The sequence below is a fragment of the Nicotiana tomentosiformis genome, chromosome 2, assembly GCF_000390325.3.
Source record: "Nicotiana tomentosiformis chromosome 2, ASM39032v3, whole genome shotgun sequence".
In the NCBI taxonomy this organism is placed as follows: domain Eukaryota; kingdom Viridiplantae; phylum Streptophyta; class Magnoliopsida; order Solanales; family Solanaceae; genus Nicotiana; species Nicotiana tomentosiformis.
Window position 1 is genome coordinate 96,986,725 of NC_090813.1, and position 17,809 is coordinate 97,004,533.

Genomic DNA, 17,809 nt, shown 5'->3' on the forward strand with positions numbered 1-17,809 from the left:
TGCGAGTGTCACTGATTGTATCCTCGAAATGAGGATGCTCCATTTGAATTTCAGGGTTGCGTGTGCCGTTAATAGTGTTATCTGCCATTTCTTTTGTGATTTTTGCTAAGACAAAAATAATCAAACTTGTTAGTAAAAAAGGCAAGGATCAATTTAATTGCACGGTGGGCACCAAACTGTTTACCCGAAAAAGGGTACAGTTGAATTTGTTCGTGGTTTCTAGACAAGTGAACTAGTTTGATCCAAAAAGTAATGAAATAACTGATGAAATATGAAATACTTAGCTTTAGAATGTAGATGAAACAGCAGAGCTAATGAGTCCGGGAACAAAATTTTCGGGCATAACAAATGATAAGATTAAAAGTGAAAGAATATAACTATATTAAAATTTTGTATAGAATGTAGCGTAAGTTAGCTAGAAAATTCGTCTCCTTTACAATGATAACTAAACTCCCTATTTATAGTTATGTCTAGGGAAGGAGGTCCTAGTATCATGCCCTTCTTTAATGTCAATTATGAGAGCCATTGATGAAGATGTAACGTTAGATATAAATGTCAAATTCCTTGTAACGGGTCATCATCCTTAATGCTGCAAAATATTCTGTATTAAATGTTACCGGACGTGAAGCTTTTAATACTCCATTTATGATCGTTACTCCTTCCGGTGACAAGTGGAACAGCTATGTTCGGTGGCCATTCCCATCTTGAGTTTCACGTGTCCTTCCTTTTAGCGGCCACATATCATGTCGTATTTTCCCCTATACAATGTATTCACACATTACCCTTATCCTGTGAAGATAAAGAGTCTGTTTCCAAAGACTCTCAACTCAAGGATCAAAAAATAGTTCATGAGGGGTGAGGGGTGAATTATCAAACATGAATAAGGAGGCAAAAGCTAATCACTCAACCAATGCGAAAATATTATAACATTATCTAAACGCTAGACCTAGGCAATTGAAACGTGGATACATAACACGACGGGCTTGATATTGAAAAACACAATAATATAGATGAGAAAGTGGACCTCTTGTGTCTATTCAACCAAAAATAGCTCACGAACTGAAAAGATTGCTCAAGACTATATAACGATATAATAATTTAATTTCTAAAATCAAGTCGGATACCATAACATCTCATGCACAACCCATGAACAAATAAAGCGTGGCTGCGTGGGTAACACAACATAACAAACTTGGCTAATCGGAGAAATTCTAATGAGTCATAAAATCGTAACGAAACGTGAATACATAACATGGGAACTATTTAACCAAAAGTAGTTATTGAAGTAAGTATTGCTCAAAATCTTAAGGAGTAACCCAATCTCTCAACTAATATAAGATATAAATTGGCACAATTCTAATTGAGTCATTAATTACTGTTCTGAGTGCTTTTCTTTCTTTTTAATTGAGCAAAATTCATTTATAGTCACTCGGATCAAACTTATAACATTCGGTAATCATAAAATGACCACATATAAGTCATAGTCTAAAAACAATAATAACAGCTAGCAAATAAAAAATTTGAAGCTTACTGTCGACAGACGCCTATGAAGTCTTCTCGGAGTAGACAATTCCGACCGTCGACAGACGCCTATGAAGCCTTAATCTTTCTCCTCCGCAATGAGCAGAAACTTGAAATACTGATAAATTACTCTTTACATTCATTTTCAATAATGTATGCAGTAAGAAATTTACAGCCATTTTGGACTTCTCTTGCCTCTATTAACTCTCCTTACTTCCATCTCTCTCGTTCCACAATCCCATGTAAGTTCCTATTCTCTTAAACGCATGCGCTACTTTTACATGAAAATTAATTATTACTCCATCCATACTAATTTATGTGAAGGTGTTTGTGTGACAAAGGACTTTTGCAAATTCTGATTTAAAATAAGTCATAGACTATGTGGTTATAAATTATTTTATTAAGGGTAAAATTGAATTTCAAAATATAAAAAAATAGACTGACACTATACAAAATATATACTAAATAGACTGTCACTATACAATTTATATACAATCGACTGTCACTATACAAAAATTATATAAAATAGACTGTCACTGTATAATTTATATACAATAGACTGTCAATATACAAAATATATGCTAAATAGACTGTCACTATACAAAATAGACTGTCACTATACAAAAAATATACAAAATAGACATTTCGGGCTATTAGATGTAATATGTTTGGGCCGGAGGGACATTTCAGGTCAATGGTAAAAACATGGGCTATTAAAATTTTGAGGGGCTATAAAGGGTCATTTTCTCTTTTTAATACGGAAATTTTACCTCCTATAGCAAAGCTTTACACCCTATTTATTATAAATAAAAACCCTTTTAAAATATTAATTTCTATAACTAACTTTTAGTTTTTATAGCAAAATATATATTTATGGTCACTTCCTACTGTTAAGTCATTAAATACGTTGTCTAATATTTTTCACTCGCATTCTTTTAGTTTATTCTCTCCCAGAATTACGCATAGTATCTTATTTCTCTCTCCACGATCTCTCTCTCATTCTTTCCTATATGAACCAGAAAACTAGTTTCCTCCAACAGACGGTGAGCTTTTCCATGATTTTCATGGTTATCACTACTCTTCAGCCATGAAAACAGTGAGCTTTTCTATGATTTCCTGCAAGTTTTCTTAACATCCTTTTCAAAATTGTTCTTTCCCAATTCCACAGGACGTGGAAGCGTGACACCAAATTTTTTCCCTTCTGATTCATGATTTCTTGCTTCTATCAAGAACTATGAAATTGTGCAAGTCGTAAATCATCAACACAAATTTTCACCACTCACCACTAAAGTTTTTTGAGTTTTTGGCCAGTTAAACTTCTTCTTTTTCTCTTCAACAGTTTTTTTTAAAATATTCACCATTGTTAGATTTTTTACAGAATACCCACTAAAGCACTCAATTTCGAAGGGCCATCTTTCGATTTGCAAATCACTCAAGAGGAACCTGTATTTGCAGGTTCATCAGCAACCATTGAAGCCGAAAGGAAAATAAAAATACGCAATGACCCTAATTGTAGATGTATTTATATGTATTCGAGTCTGCATACATTGTTATTTAGTTTCTACAGTAGTTTTCTCTTCTTGTATTTAGATGTATTTATATGTATTCGATAAGGCATGCACTGATTTTTATTTTGTACAGTGATTTTGACTGTTGTATTTAGATGTATTTATATGTATTTGAGTTCTTACAACAATATTTTTAAATACATCATTAGTTCTATCATTTTGATGTTATTCATCAATTAGTTATGCGTTCAATCTAACTGTATTTATCTATATTTTAAACCTAACTGTATTCGTCTGTATTTAAAATAACAATACAGTAAAATACTCTTAATACAAATAGAAAATCAATGAATACAACCAATGAAATATACTCAATAAAGCAATAAATACCATGTATTAGGAATAAATAAAATATTATGAATACAAAAATAAACTTGAATACATTGAACAAAACTGTTAGATACAACAGAATACAAGCACTAGGTTTATTATGAAATATGCAGGCAGTAAGTTACTATTACAGGTTGTATCCGGTATAAATATATGATGTATTCATATACAGAAAATCGAATTTCAAAATATTTCTATAGATACTTGTATCAATTCCGAGCAGAATCTCGAACAATGTCAGGAAAAAAACTCGAACTGTATCAGGAAAAAAAAAAAAAAAGGGACTGAAATTTTGAAGAATGCTCTGTTTATTGGTGTTTAGCATCTGACTAATCTTCTCATTAATTGGATTGATAATGTTGTGTGTTATAATTGATTTAGGTGAGTTATATTAGGAGTGTATCTCGTTAAATTAACAGCTTTCCGTTATTAAACAACTTGAGAGACCTATTATTACGTTGTATTCATGAATACATGCAAATACAGCGGCTGACAGCTGGACTGCTCTATTTTTTAGCTGATTTTTGCTATTGTATTCATGAATACAGTAGCTCGAATACATTACCATAACAACTGAAAGCTAACTACGGAAAGTAATTATATATATGGTAGCTATATGAAGTTAATAGTCACTAAACAGTAGTCATTTCTGAAAATTTCTCTTTTAATACTGCCTTGGTTCCTTTTCTCGATGACGGCCATTTTCTCTTTTTGTTTGAAGATTTTGAGCTGGTTACTAAATTGGGCCAGACCTACTCATTTGGGCCACTTTCCTAAGCCCATTAACTTCTTGGGCCGGTCCATCTTTGGTCAGTTTTGTTACTCGGTAGAACCCATCCCTAAATTCAACAACACTAAGAAGCTCGAACAGAGAAGAGCGAGCTGAAAGAGAAGATGAAAGAACAAAATCGAAGCCGTAAACGGAAGAGAGGAAAGGTTCACAAAAAATCTTCTCCTTCATCCTCTACTCCCACCGGCGACGGTCATTCTAAGTTCTCCGGCGTGAATCGATCTTCGGCTTCAAAAAATGCTATCTCTAAAACTAAGAAAGCTTCGTCTTTTCTCGATAAGGTTGTAATTCATCCTTTCTCCGTATATACATCTACCTATATTCATATTTTTACAAAATAGTTAAGTAATATTTTCATGTGGAGTTAACGCAGATGAAGGCGAGATTATCAGGAGGACACTTCCGTATGCTTAATGAAAAGCTCTACACTTGCCCGTACGTCTTCCTTTTTCCTTTTTTCCTGTTTTTAAAAATCTGAATTGAGAAAAATAAGGAAGATTTTTCTTTTGTAGTTGAATATATAAGCAAGATGTATTCACAAACATATGACAAAAAATATAAAGAAATCTAGTGTTTTGTCAGCTAATTCACCTAGGTTACTGCAATTTCTTTTCACAAGATTGAGTCTTTTGTTGAAGATAATTTCTGAATTACGGATTGCTTTGATTTAATTGCTTTGTTTCGTTCTTGTTGTTTTTAAATCCAGTGGAGATGAGGCGCTCAATTATTTCAAAGAAAATCCAGAGCTTTTTAATGTGGTAAGAATCATTTTCGTCAGTTATATGTGTCTTCTTTATTTTGCACCTCTACTTATACGTGATAGCTCAAGGTTTTTGGAGTTGGTTTGAATTGAGATCGCTTTGGATTGACCTTGTCTTCAAGAGAGTGTATAAGGTCAACAAAAAGCTGATGGAGTGGTTGAGGGGTTAAGTTTAACATAATTCAAATGCTGTAAGAAAGATGGTAACGAATGCAGCGCATAGAAGTCCTCAATTAAGAACTCAAAACTTAAAAATGCTGACATTCTCATAATCTGTCTCGCTGCATGGAGAAAGTATTACCTTTTTGAATTTTCTTCTAAATGCACCAAGCATCCTTAAGTAAATCATTAATGCTTCACTTGGGGGATAAACTAGTCAGTTCTCCTTCTGCCTCCCAATAAACTTAGTGTTGAAGCGTCTAGAGTTGCCTAGGTGCGGTTACTGATGTCTTCTTTTTCCTTGACCTATTGCTTATATATACACATAAAAATGGAGGAGAAGAAAAGTTTGACCTATTGAACTATTGAGATATTTCACTACTCTTGGTCTCGTATTTGTATAATTCGTTACTTTCTGTGTCCAATATTATTGGTATTTGACTGAACACGAAGTTATTGACTAGTATATTAAATTCATTTACAAAAAAAAAAGGTTATAGTTTAGAGAAGCATCACATCAAAGATTAAAGTTTGGTATTGTATGAAATGGAATTCCTGAAAGTTGTATAGAAGCGAGGAAAGGGAGTATTACTTTTAGTAACTTTGGAGGTCCAAGGACCTAAATGTTAGATTCACAACATGTCTAGAGTCTAGACTATCGATAGGTCGGGTTGGTCCAATCTGCATACAAGTACATAAGCCCATAGGTCGGCTGTTCAGAGGATGAAGTCTGTTATCAAGTTTGACTCGTACTAGCCATAACAGCAATTACTCCCTTTTTCCTCCCGACCACATGTTCGTAACGACAGACCAATCACTCCTAATAAGAATTTTACCGTCTTCACAATTACCCCTGCGAGATGGCTGATTGATATCCCCTTCTAGAATTTTTGGAACTGCAGCTTTTGAATCTGATTCAACTTCAGTTTTCTCTGCATTTATGAAATATCCTGGAGTATATTTGTTAAGTATCCATCACACTGTAATGATTTTCTTGTTCTTAACCAGTGTTTACTTATCTGGCCAGTATCATGCAGGGTATCAAGAGCAAATGTTACATTGGCCAGAACAACCTGTTAATACAATCACAAAATGGCTAAAGGATCATAGCCCTTCTTTAGTTGTTGCTGACTTTGGCTGCGGTATGGGTCTCGAATTATCAGGAAGCAACAAATTTCATGTGATTGTCACTTTTGCAGTTGCGTGACTCATTGATTGTCGAACTTATTTCAGGAGATGGACGGTTGGCAAGAAGTGTGAAGAACAAAGTCTGGTCCTTGGATCTTGTCGCAAATGATCCTTCAGTAATTGCTTGTGATATGTCAAACGTATGGGCCTCGCTTAGTGTCTTGCTAACAGAGACTCTCTCTGTGTGAATTGCCTCTAAAGTTTCAGCCTTTTTTATCACATTAATGTTAGGAGCATGGTCCTAAATTAGTGCTTCTCTTTTGGCAGACCCCTCTACTGTCTTTGTCAGTTGATGTGGCTGTCTTTTGCCTTTCATTGATGGGAACCGACTATCCAAGCTACATTCAGGAAGCTCGCAGAGTTCTCAAACCCAGGTTGGCATGCAGTACTTTCTTAATTTTGTAAGTTACATATCTTCATCTTGTGGTTTAGGTTACGAACTGAGTTGGGTGGTTGTTCCCAGGGGTTGGCTTTTGATAGCAGAAGTTAAAAGCAGGCTTGATCCAAATACTGGAGGAGCAGACCCAAACAAATTTTTGAAAGCTATTTGTGAGCTTGGATTTACCATTGAGTCAAAGGTCTCCATTAATTCTTTTTTGTTATGAGTTGATGAAATCTGAGATCAACTTCTAAAGTTTGTCTATGTTTCTACAGGATTTCTCTAACAAAATGTTTGCGCTGTTCTACCTAAAGAAGAAGGTTAGATTTGATGCATAATTTTGTTATGATTCATCCATGACTCAAAAAGATGTGCTTATTATCTGTTCCTCTCAACAGGAAAAGCAGAATTCAGTAGATAAGGAGATCAATTGGCCTGAGCTCAAGCCTTGTATATACAAACGGCGCTAAGCTTGGCCTTAATATGGATTGTTTAAGATCTTAGTGTAGTCCTTGTTCAAATCTGGAGGTGGGTTTAAAAGCATTGGATGGTTGCATAAAGCAATGAAGTGATAAGAAGAATCCCCTGATGGATGAAGTCGTGTTTCAGAGAAGTGTGCATTTAACAATGACATCCAAAGTGATCTCTACGTGAACTGGTCAATTCTTTGAATCTCGAATGTTGAGGAGTTAGGGTTGCTATTACCGTTGTTGTATTATGGATTTTGAAATTAGTTATATTACTTGGAAAAGATTATAGTACTAAATTAATATATGTTTGATGCTTTTTAATCTTTCGTAAATCGTCTGTTTCACTTCATAAGTGTTTACTTTATTTGTTTTATTTATAGAATTCAATTCATTGTCATCTCAAATGCGTCTCCATGATCAGGCAAGTCTGATATACAACATCAACAAGAAGCACAGTGTAATCTAACAAGTGTGATTTGGGATGCAGTCTTACACCTACCTTGTTAAGGCAGAAAGACAGATTTTGATAGACCCTTGTATTTCTGATAGACCATCGGCTCAAGCAAATTACAATAGCAAGCTTGAGATAAATGTACCCAATTATAAAACAACAAAAGTTCCAAGGAATTTAGCGTCTGCACAGATTATGAGTTAGAAGCAAGCAAGAAAGCGTGGCTGATTCATCAACTAATGTGACATGCTCACCGTCTCGCCAGTTTAGTTGCTCATGTACTTTATAAATGTCTCTTGATGTCGATGCAATCTCCTATGTTCGAAATTATTCGTGAAGATTTTATAATATCGGGAGGTTCGTCTCGAGTCCACGTTGGTACTGGCTAAGCCAATCAAACTGTTATGTTACAACGATCATCCTAAGCTTCACTTTGAATTGTTTGAATTCTTCAATCTTTCATTGAGCAGAACATTTGGCGACGGCATGTACAAGGAGTTCCGAACCAAATACCAAGGAACTGAGCGTTAACCTTGTATTTCATCAATATTCAAGTTATTCCGCTCCCATTTATATCTACAAAAATAATATAACAGAAGAGGAGCAAAGAAACCAATAATTCCAAGAGCAGCAGCTGATACTATGCAGTAGAGTTCTTGGATCCTAGGTAACCTGGATTTGAATATGAACAAACAATCAAAATTATGATGATACTAATTGCATATCGTAGGTCCAAGCGAAATGGGCAAACCTTGTGATATACTCGGAAAGCAAAAATTTTGAGATCATTTCATAACTGATGGAAGTTACAGAGCTGGAGATGACACAACAGAAGCATAGTAGCAAACCAGGACCTATTAATTCAGGAAGATGAAAAAGCCCTGCAGTTTTACAACCAAAATTACATGAAACAGAGTTGAGATATGAACTGCTTTTCTGGACTAATATACTTCCACATTTTACCTCCAACCTTCCTTTGAAGGAGATGGAACAGGGTGACGAGAGACAAGGCGGCAGTGAGTGACGTTGCAAGCGCCTTCATTTTCATCAATACAATTAGCAATGAGAATTTGTTAAAGCATGAATATTATCCTACTAGTTATTGCAAGAAAATAGGTAAAATTATACTAACCAATCCTTGCACTCCACTATTTAATCTGTAAACAAAGAACCAATCCAAGAGAGCATTTAGAGCAATAGCTCCAATACTAACCAGGAAAGGTCTCAGTCCATCTCCAAAGGCATAAAACACTGCGACTAGCAACTCTCTGAGGATCAAGAATGGTGAGCCAAGAGAATCTACACAGAGATAATTATGTCAAGAAACTATTCCCAAAAAGGTTCTTTCTTATTCTTTATTAACAAGTAATTTAAACAAAGAAGTTATTGTAGTTTTCCAGCTCCCATCTGATGCCTAGCCATAGATTCAGCCCTCACGAGTACATAGGTGCTCTTATTTTAAATCCCCTCCTCCAACGTAAAATAGTAATTCAGATACCCTAGTATGAGTTGATCCAATACTTACAGAAAAGATAAAGAGAAGAAACTAAAGCACTTGCCGAAGAATCAAATGCATATCGCTCAAACAAGACGCGGATGGTTGGATTGGCCAAGCTACTCATGACTGAAAGGAATGGCAAGAGAATGACCTGTATAAAACAGGAAATTTGTAGCACAATCAGTTATCAATACATTTGATAAACCCACTTGTTGGTGAAAAATCTTATATTTCGTTTGTATCTGCATTACACCATTTTGATATGGGCTCGAATAGAGTGGAGTGCATATAGTGAACTCATACGGCTGAACCTGAGCCAACCTAGTTCTGTATTAGGGGCTTTTGAAAGAGTCCAATGAAAATCAATTCACAAAAACAGTCCGTATGAAGTGACTCCAAAATCTTATTTGGACTGTAAAGGTCCTAGGCCAACTTTGAGGAATCTGCTAAATCAAAGTAAAGAGGAATAATATCCCAAAGTAACTGCAAAACAATATACAGCTAATCCACTTATTGTAAAAATTCTTCTACTCCAACAGGTTCAGAAATTGAGGAAAAAGACAATGAAATAGTTATTCTATGAGATTAGTTAGAAATACTTTTAAGACAATACAACAAAATTTGGAAGTGTGAAAATATGGGACGGAAAGTGTTCCTTTACAGCTTATTTGCATCGAGGTAGAATAAGTATTATTCACCACATGAAACTGAAAAATTGAAGCACAGAAAGGGGCAACCATTTTGGGGTACTCCAAAAAGAATAAGTTAGTTAAATGAATGGCAGAATACAGCTCAAGATTAAAAAAAAGTCTACGTTTTCCTTCACAGTCCTACCAAAGTTGCAAAAATATTGATCCATCACAAACATTCAAGATAACAATAACCGGCTTCTAAAATAAATGTCCTAACCATGCATAGCAAGACGGCTCTGTTTATCTTCTCTACTAGGGTTGGCCATGACTCAGTCTGCGAAAGACTTTGGAATTAGAGGGCAAATACAACTGAAAGACTAACAAGAAAAGGTTACAAAATGTTCATCACAAATCGAAAGGGATATGAAAAATATGAGGAGCACCTTTATCAGTCTGGATAACATGGGTAAAATAGGGAGTATAACGATGCTTGAAAGCAACCCCAAAGGTGCCATGACCAAAAGAAAAGCATCTGAAATTTTAAACATATCAATGATCAAATGAGAATTTTTTTGATAAGGTAAGGTAATCAATGATGAAAAAGAATTAGGGCATCCAATTTAAAAACACAATGAAGAACCTACAGGAAAATGGGAAAAACAAAAAAGTATAGCAGAGCTCTGACACAGTAAAAAGGATGACAACCCAGTGTCCTGCAGGGAGGCTTTCAGAGAAATTGCCTGAATAACACTTTACATTTTGCATTATGCTACTCAGGCAGTATGTTCCACATTAAAGTTGTTTCCTATAAAACCCTTGTCTGACTGTCGCTCACAATAGAATGGAAGGACTACTTCATGGTCAATAGAAGATTCATGGATCTCACTAAGTCCTGTCACTCTTCCACATAGATTCGCTGTTTCAGAAGTTTTTCGTTCATTGTGGAAGCTGTTCTTTCAGTTAAAAAAGAAGCCAATGATAGCACTTGGTATTTAATTACATAGCACCATCTTTTCTCTGTGTGAAAAGCCATTGACATACAACTTGCATCGATCATCCGTGCTGTCAAATACACCGTTCAAACTATACTTGAAAAACAACTTGTAAATTTTGTCTTACAGTCTTCAAGGGTTCAACTAAAAGATGGTTATTTAACTTCTTTTTTTACTTTTATTTTTATTTGGTATAATGATGACACGAGATTGAGCTTAAATAGAGAAGTGAGGATTCATATAGCCGGCCCAACTTGTGTGTAGTTGTTGTTGATACTGGACCAAAACCCAATGTTTTTAATAAAAAGGTACAAAAGCAAAAAGAATTAAGTTAGAGATACACTTTTGGATGACACATAACTATGACTCTATGAGGGACTGTTAGAGCTTCCACCTAATTTGGATCATAAATTGCATCTATTTACTTTGTTCAAGAGGTGCTTGGGGTATGAAGAACCGAAGCTACATAAGGATTAACAGCTTTTGCCACAGTCAAAGATGTAGAGCTAGACTTCCCAATGATGACATAAACACTTGTAACCGTGCATGCTATCAAGCATAAAGCAACAGACCTTCAATCATTACAACTTTTTGCTTGCATTTTGTATTTTTTGTTTCCTTTCTTTTAACATTGCGGAGGCAATAATCTGACCCGCCATATCAAACCTTTTGATTTAGATTCTGCATTTTATACACTATCTGTCCTCAAAAAAGAGGAATTATACGGCGTTGTTTTCATGACAAAGAATTACAAAGGCCAGAAAGTTGTGCTTGATCAACATGGAAAAGGCCACAGAAAAATTTCACTTTCACTTACATGAAAGGCCTGCGGCAGCACCAGGAAAATGAGATGCAAAACAGATGTCAGTAAATGATGCTATTTGTGCCAAGCCTGAATTGAATATTGCTGGTACTAGTACTGAGAAAAGCTATGAAAAAACACAACGGAAAAGTGATCAAAAGCAATCAATTGAGTGGAAAGGAAATACGTGGAAAGAAGTAGAAGGTCAAAGAGGTCTACTTCACAAAGATCCCTGCTCCTGAATCCGTCAATCCATGAAGCTGAAATAACTTCATGCCATGCTCCCCTTAGCAATGCCACCTGAAATAAAGCATAACGTATAACTCATGTCCAATTTAATTTAAGAAACAAGCACGTGTATAACGTGGAAAACAAAAAAGAAAAACATACACCATATAATATAGGATTGAGTCTTTTAACCTAAAAATATAACTAAAGTATGAAAGAGTCAGAGGTCAGCAACAGAGACCTGGATAATCCATTGAACGACTACACCAAGGGAAGCTCCACAGGACAGAAGAACACCACCTATTTAAAGAATTTTAAACTTCAATATCTTTTCCACGTAATATCACTGAAGTTACTAAGCAGGCTACATTACCAGAAGAAAGGGCATCTGATTTTCTGCTGAACGAGTAAAAGAGGCACTGCAACAAATTACAACTGTATTCATGTCGGAATCTACAAGAATCTACTACAAGATACGGAAGAGTCATTCCTAATGAAATAATACTTGGGCCACGGCAAGTCAGAATTTACACTGGCAATCAAGAGCAAGCTAGAGAAGGCGGGGCTAATCGCAGGAAAGACATTTTCTCCTTTTGCACTAGAGTAAAAAGAAACCATTAGGTGCTCAAAGAACTATTAACAACTGGAAAAAAAAAAAGACATTCATTAATATGTTACCTCAGATAACCAAATCCAAGACCAACAGGGCCAGCAAAAACAATGCAAGAACTCATTATTTTCAACTGCAAAATATGTGAAATCTAGTTAAATAAGAAAAGGTGTCAAAATCTAAAAGGAGTAAATACCTATTGTGGAAACGGAAACTCAAGGCAAATATGCTCCAATTGGAATGTTGATACAAAGTAAAGGAAAAGACGTACAGAAATGAGTTTATATTTTTTTACATGCACGAAAGGGATATATGTACTTTTAAGTTGGTAAAAGTGACAAGAGTGGGTTGCTCTAGTGGTGAGCACCCTCCACTTCCAACTAAGAGGTTGTGAGTTCGAGTCACCCCAAGAGCAAGGTGGGGAGTTCTTGGAGGGAGCCAGGGAAGGAGCCGAGGGTCTATCGGAAACAGCTTCTCTACCCCAAGGTAGGGGTAAGGTCTGCATACACACTACCCTCCCAGACCCCACTAGTGGGATTATACTGGGTTGTTGTTGTAAGTTGGTAAAAGTGAGATAAGGCAAAAATAATTGGCTAAACAAGCTTGGCCAGATACGTAATGGTAGGAAGAAACTCGAGATGAATTTTGCTGAAAAGTAAATTCATTACCTGTTGGATAGCTATTCGGCCTGTTATCTGGCCTTCTGTTGAGGTCCACAGACTGAGAATGGATCAATGAAGTGCAATCAGCAAGAGATACTCACAAGCATATAAATGCCTAACAATGACAGTAAAAGAATTTTCTGGTCTAGGTTAATTTAAGAAATCTGGGCAGAACAACCTTCAGTTTCTAAGCAAAGGCTAAATAAAGATGCTGTGACTTAGCATGAGCAGGGAAACGACAAGTCGAATGTTGGAAAAAGGCACTAAACATTTTCGAGAATAGAAAGCCAACCTAGAGAGTAAAGCCTTGGTAAAAAACAAAAACCTGTGACAGGCAGTTCATCATGAGCTATCTGCCGCACTACTTTGAGATAAAAAATCCATTTAAATAATCTCAAGATAGCGATCAGGACATGAATGCAAAATCAAAGTTTAGAAGACCAGATCGTTTACATCTTATATCTTGCGAGTTAAATAACACAAAAATTCTTTGGATTTAAACCGTCTTACCCTGGTGCATATACATGAATTATAGACTTGGAAAATATGAACACAAGGGCAGCCACCAGACCTCCTACCTGCATGAAATTCATTTTTGTTGCTAAATGCTTATAATTTTTTAGTTGTGATAGATAAGTAAGAAGAAGGATATATTAAAGCAGTGAGAATTTACATACCAGGATCATGACAGTATTTGCATGCTTAAATAGCTTTTCCTGACGATCCTGTGGAAGCTTACTGATGATCATCATCGTGATAGGTCAGAGGTAAGAAATGTATTTTCAAGACTATCAACAAGGTGTAAAGGTGGAAACGGGTAATTATTGGGAAACTAACTCAAAGTCTTTAAACTTGAATCTAAGATTTATGCACCAAGGACAACACAAAAGTCACCATATAGCTGCCCCTTGTCTAGAATGTGCCAATAGTCATACTTAATTCAGGCAGATTTACTTATCAAGAGAGAAGGCAAGATATCACAGTCTACATCTGCATTGATGTCTCAAGATTAAGCATTCACCCACATAATCACTCATTAGCATGTTAGGCCAACATTAAACAGGCCTGTAGATGATGAAGCTAAGTTTTAGGTGTGTGGAGGAGTAGAGCTTGGACGCATAGTTCTTTATCTAACTAAACCCTGTTGGTCTCCAAAGTCTAAACCAGAAGCAGAACTTCAATGTAGACAGAAGGCTAATGACCAGTTAATTTACTCTATCTTTATTAATTTTACATGTAGCTGGTTGCTCCAGGATAAGGAATCAGGGTTTATCACATTGGTTATACATAAAATTTCAAGTATAGCAAGCTTCTTGCTGCTTTAGCTAAATATGGGAATCCAGGGATATGATGCCTTTAGCTCCTAGTAAACATAGAGTCTATAGAAGTGGGGGTGCAGAACAATTTTGAATTCAGCATTAGAAAATCAAGAAAATAGCAGATAAGAGATATCGACTAGCCTTAACGTAGCTGTCATTGTGATGTGAATAGGACCATTAACACCTGCATGAAATAAGAAGCCAGTGATTAAAAAAAACTTCTCCGTCATCTTCTACACATAATGCATAGTATTAACAGTTAACAAGGCATCAACAGAATGCAATATCATGCACAGGTAACAGTCACGATGGCAAGAAACCTTGTAAAATCTGGCATAAACAAAGAATGGATTTTTCAACCAAAGATGAACAACTACAGCACAAGTTGGATTAAGGCTGTGCTGGATGTGACTAAATGTCAAAACTCCAAGTGAGAGACCTTCTTGGACCAAGAGAAATAATTGTTGCAACAGGAAAATGTAAAGAATTGGAAAGAGAAGGAAATAAAAAGAAGAAATTGTTTTTATTTTAACATAAGAGACTTGGTACATATAGATATCCGATGATAGACAACAGTGCAGATTTTAGACAACAGTGCAGATTTAAGAGAGGGAAACTTCATACTTCTACATTTTATTCTATTCTTCTAAACTTTCAAAATTTTGAAAATATTTATTTTAAAAAAACAGTTTTCCCCACGCGTCACCTCTCCAAATTTTCATTTACTTTTCTTTTCGTAATGAGTTTTCCGCTTTCCTTAAAGGTATAGTCAGCAACTGGTAACTACACATTGCAAACAGAAAAAGATGACTGCTACTTGTACCTAAGTTATGACTAAAGAATAAATCAAGAATAATCATGCATACACAAAAAAATAAAAAAAATAAAAGCGAACACAACTCTAAGGACCATGTTAATATGCTTTATATCTTCCTATTATTATGGATGGATAAACCAACTACTTTATTTTATTCTTTACTCACCACCAAGAACCGATGCAGCAAAACCAGGCAGCACCGAAGCATACCTGATATTAAAGCACCATTCAAAGCAGACTAAAATGGTGAGAAGAGTAACAAAACTAAAAATCTTAGAATTGACAAAGTAAAAAGCTTTTCAGGAAACATATTAGCAAAAACTTTTTCATGTATGAGCTTACCTGAAGGCAGTTGCCACCAGACCAATGCCAAAAACTGAAGCTATAACAATCTCCCTCACTAATCCCTACGTGACCAAAAATCGGAAAACCGAAAACAACAAAACTATTGAGGCAAAAAATTAAAGGTTTAAACAGTAAATACACTTGAAAAATACTAATTGCAAAATAATCACCAGAACTTTGCTAGTGATTGTGGCAATACCAATCCATGTCACATTTCTAAACTGCAGCTTACCTACATGAAAAGAAAAAGTAAAGGATTAACACATACACACATACACATATATATAGGTTTGTAAATGACGGACCAGGGGGCAATACAAAGTCATTGTGAGTTGAATCACAATCAAACGCGTAGTTATTGCTGCTTGAAGCTGCCGATGAATGAGAAGATATTTGTCTTCCGGATATAATTCGGATTCGCCGGAATCCATTGGGAGAGCGATGAGTTGTTGCGAATAAGAGAGAAATGGAAACAATTTTGCGCGGGTGAACGAGTTGCAAAGAAGATTTGGAGATCGGCGACGGCGATTGAAGTTGACTACAGTCAACGAGCGTATAGCGGGCGGTTGAATACATTTCCGGCGGCAAAATCGACGAAGGCAATTACGGCCGCTGCGAAGCTGCCTTTTGGCGCCAAAATAGAAGGGCTGAATCTGGGGAACAAATCACAAATAACGGTAACAATAGCAGGACCTAGCCAGTTTTCGGACTGATCATTCGAAAATAGTCATTATTTGTAAAGTCATTGAAAAATAGCTATAATTTTGCTGCAACATAGAAAGTTACAACATAATATACTGGAGATCGGCGCACATGTGTATGAACTTCCAACATATTATGCTGGACGGGTATATTATACTAAAATTCCAGTATATTATGCTGGAAGCCCAGTATACTTATGTTGGAACTCTAGTATAATATGCTGGAGTTACAGTATACTTATGCTGGAACTCCAGCATCCAGTATAATATACTGAATTTTTCGGATTTTGAACAGTGTTTTCGTTCAAATTTATCTTTACATCAAAAGTGGCTAAATTTCGATTACTTTTGAAACTGTGGCTATTTTTGAATGACCACTTATAAATATGGCTATTTTTGAATTTCTCCCTAAATAACCTGATTTGAAAAATAGATACACTTTCAAAACTAATCGAAATTTAGTCACTTTTCGTGTAAAGATAAAATCTGAACAAAAATATCTTTAAAAATTCAAAAAAATTCCAGCATGAAGTTCGAATTTTTTACATATGAGATTCTGGTATAATGTGATAGAATTTCATAATGCGTTGGAGTTTCAACATAATATGCTGGAAGTTTATACGCATCAGTTCCATAATCTAGCATATTATGCTGAAACTTTCGGTGTTTCAGCTAAAATAATGGCTATTTTTTAATGAATTTATAAATACTGGTTAATTTTCGATTGTCAGTTCGAAAACTGGCTAGTTCATGCTATTTTCAACCGAATCTCGCCGGTAAAAGACTTGGGCCAATACACTGGATTTTGGGCCGATTTGAAGCCCAGAATCATGGTGCCCGAACTTTCAGCCTGTAGCCTCAGCACCTATACTTGTTACATTTACAATTACATTTGTATTTTTTTAATGAGATTTCTAAATTAATTTGTTAAATTTTTGTTTTTGACAATCTATTCTAGAAATTCATATTTTCTGGAAACTATTTTTCACTTATAGTATAGTCAAAACCTACCAATATTACCATGAATTCATTCTCTAGCTTACAACTATATTTGGAGGGAGATAATGAGCCATCCACTTAACGGCCAGTGCTTTGTCGAACTTAGCGAATGATGTTATTTAGGTGGGTTAAAAAATTATGTTATTTAGGTAGTTAAATAGTTTTCTAATTTGACTACAATTTTCAAAACATCTTATAATATATATAACAAAAAGCCTGTAACTTATTATATGTACATTTTAAATATATAAATAGCGTTTCAGATTAAAAAGGAATTTTAACATTCAAATTATAATGAAAATTAGATGTCTTCACATCTCAACATTCTTTTGCAGGTGAATAGGTAACTTTTTTGGTCACAAATCACAATGCATACTCATCCACTGCTCGTAAGTGGATGATTGATCAATAAGTATTGTGATGGAACGATGAATACTTATTTATTTTTTATTAGAGATTTCGGATTCGAAAGGAGTATAAATTATTTTTCGTGCGAAGATTTAATTAAACTCTAATACGTATCCGAATATCGAATGAGAAACCAAAAAGATGTTGGAAAATTAGTGATATCTCAAAAGGTAATGTTCA

General features: G+C 35.3%; 2 protein-coding genes across 6 annotated transcripts; one reads left to right on the forward strand and one right to left on the reverse strand.

Moving 5' to 3' along the window:
• The first annotated feature begins 4,263 nt into the window (after positions 1 to 4,263).
• Positions 4,264 to 7,497, forward strand: LOC104116981 (ribosomal RNA-processing protein 8). The gene is made up of 9 exons (XM_009627948.3): positions 4,264 to 4,490; positions 4,583 to 4,644; positions 4,916 to 4,967; positions 6,156 to 6,270; positions 6,362 to 6,456; positions 6,584 to 6,690; positions 6,780 to 6,894; positions 6,971 to 7,015; positions 7,094 to 7,497. The coding sequence occupies exons 1-9, from the start codon at positions 4,314 to 4,316 to the stop codon at positions 7,163 to 7,165; spliced, it is 840 nt and encodes a 279-aa protein (XP_009626243.1). The 5' UTR covers positions 4,264 to 4,313; the 3' UTR covers positions 7,166 to 7,497.
• Positions 7,498 to 7,771: 274 nt separating this feature from the next.
• On the reverse strand, positions 7,772 to 17,109 carry LOC104116979 (uncharacterized). Of its 5 annotated transcripts, none has more exons than XM_070195861.1 (22): positions 16,987 to 17,109; positions 15,827 to 16,168; positions 15,692 to 15,753; positions 15,519 to 15,583; positions 15,343 to 15,386; positions 14,497 to 14,543; positions 13,718 to 13,774; positions 13,551 to 13,618; positions 13,047 to 13,098; positions 12,447 to 12,511; positions 12,300 to 12,366; positions 12,142 to 12,187; positions 12,010 to 12,068; positions 11,760 to 11,840; positions 11,556 to 11,667; positions 10,190 to 10,278; positions 10,024 to 10,080; positions 9,142 to 9,265; positions 8,830 to 8,915; positions 8,580 to 8,652; positions 8,368 to 8,497; positions 7,772 to 8,288 (listed from the first exon to the last, which is right to left on the reverse strand). In XM_070195861.1, exons 2-22 carry the CDS (start codon positions 16,095 to 16,097, stop codon positions 8,144 to 8,146), a joined length of 1,800 nt encoding a protein of 599 aa, XP_070051962.1. In that variant the 5' UTR covers positions 16,098 to 16,168; positions 16,987 to 17,109; the 3' UTR covers positions 7,772 to 8,143. The 5 variants fall into 5 exon arrangements, 4 of the variants coding, with proteins under 4 accessions (XP_070051962.1, XP_070051960.1, XP_070051961.1 ...); XM_070195859.1 differs by having other exon boundaries at positions 8,749 to 8,915; XM_070195860.1 differs by lacking the exon at positions 10,024 to 10,080 and having other exon boundaries at positions 8,749 to 8,915.
• Positions 17,110 to 17,809: the final 700 nt, after the last annotated feature.

Excerpts from the sequence above, each read along its gene's own strand:
- LOC104116981 (XM_009627948.3), top strand. The coding sequence starts at position 4,314 with ATGAAAGAACAAAATCGAAGCCGTAAACGGAAGAGAGGAAAGGTTCAC. Across the intron at positions 6,691-6,779 it reads CGCAGAGTTCTCAAACCCAG|GGGTTGGCTTTTGATAGCAG; the intron begins GTTGGCATGCAG and ends GGTTGTTCCCAG. Across the intron at positions 6,895-6,970 it reads GATTTACCATTGAGTCAAAG|GATTTCTCTAACAAAATGTT; the intron begins GTCTCCATTAAT and ends ATGTTTCTACAG.
- LOC104116979 (XM_070195859.1), bottom strand. The coding sequence starts at position 16,097 with ATGTATTCAACCGCCCGCTATACGCTCGTTGACTGTAGTCAACTTCAA. Across the intron at positions 11,841-12,009 it reads TCGTTCAATGGATTATCCAG|GTGGCATTGCTAAGGGGAGC; the intron begins GTCTCTGTTGCT and ends GCTTTATTTCAG. Across the intron at positions 8,916-9,141 it reads TTCTTCTCTTTATCTTTTCT|ATTCTCTTGGCTCACCATTC; the intron begins GTAAGTATTGGA and ends ATCTCTGTGTAG.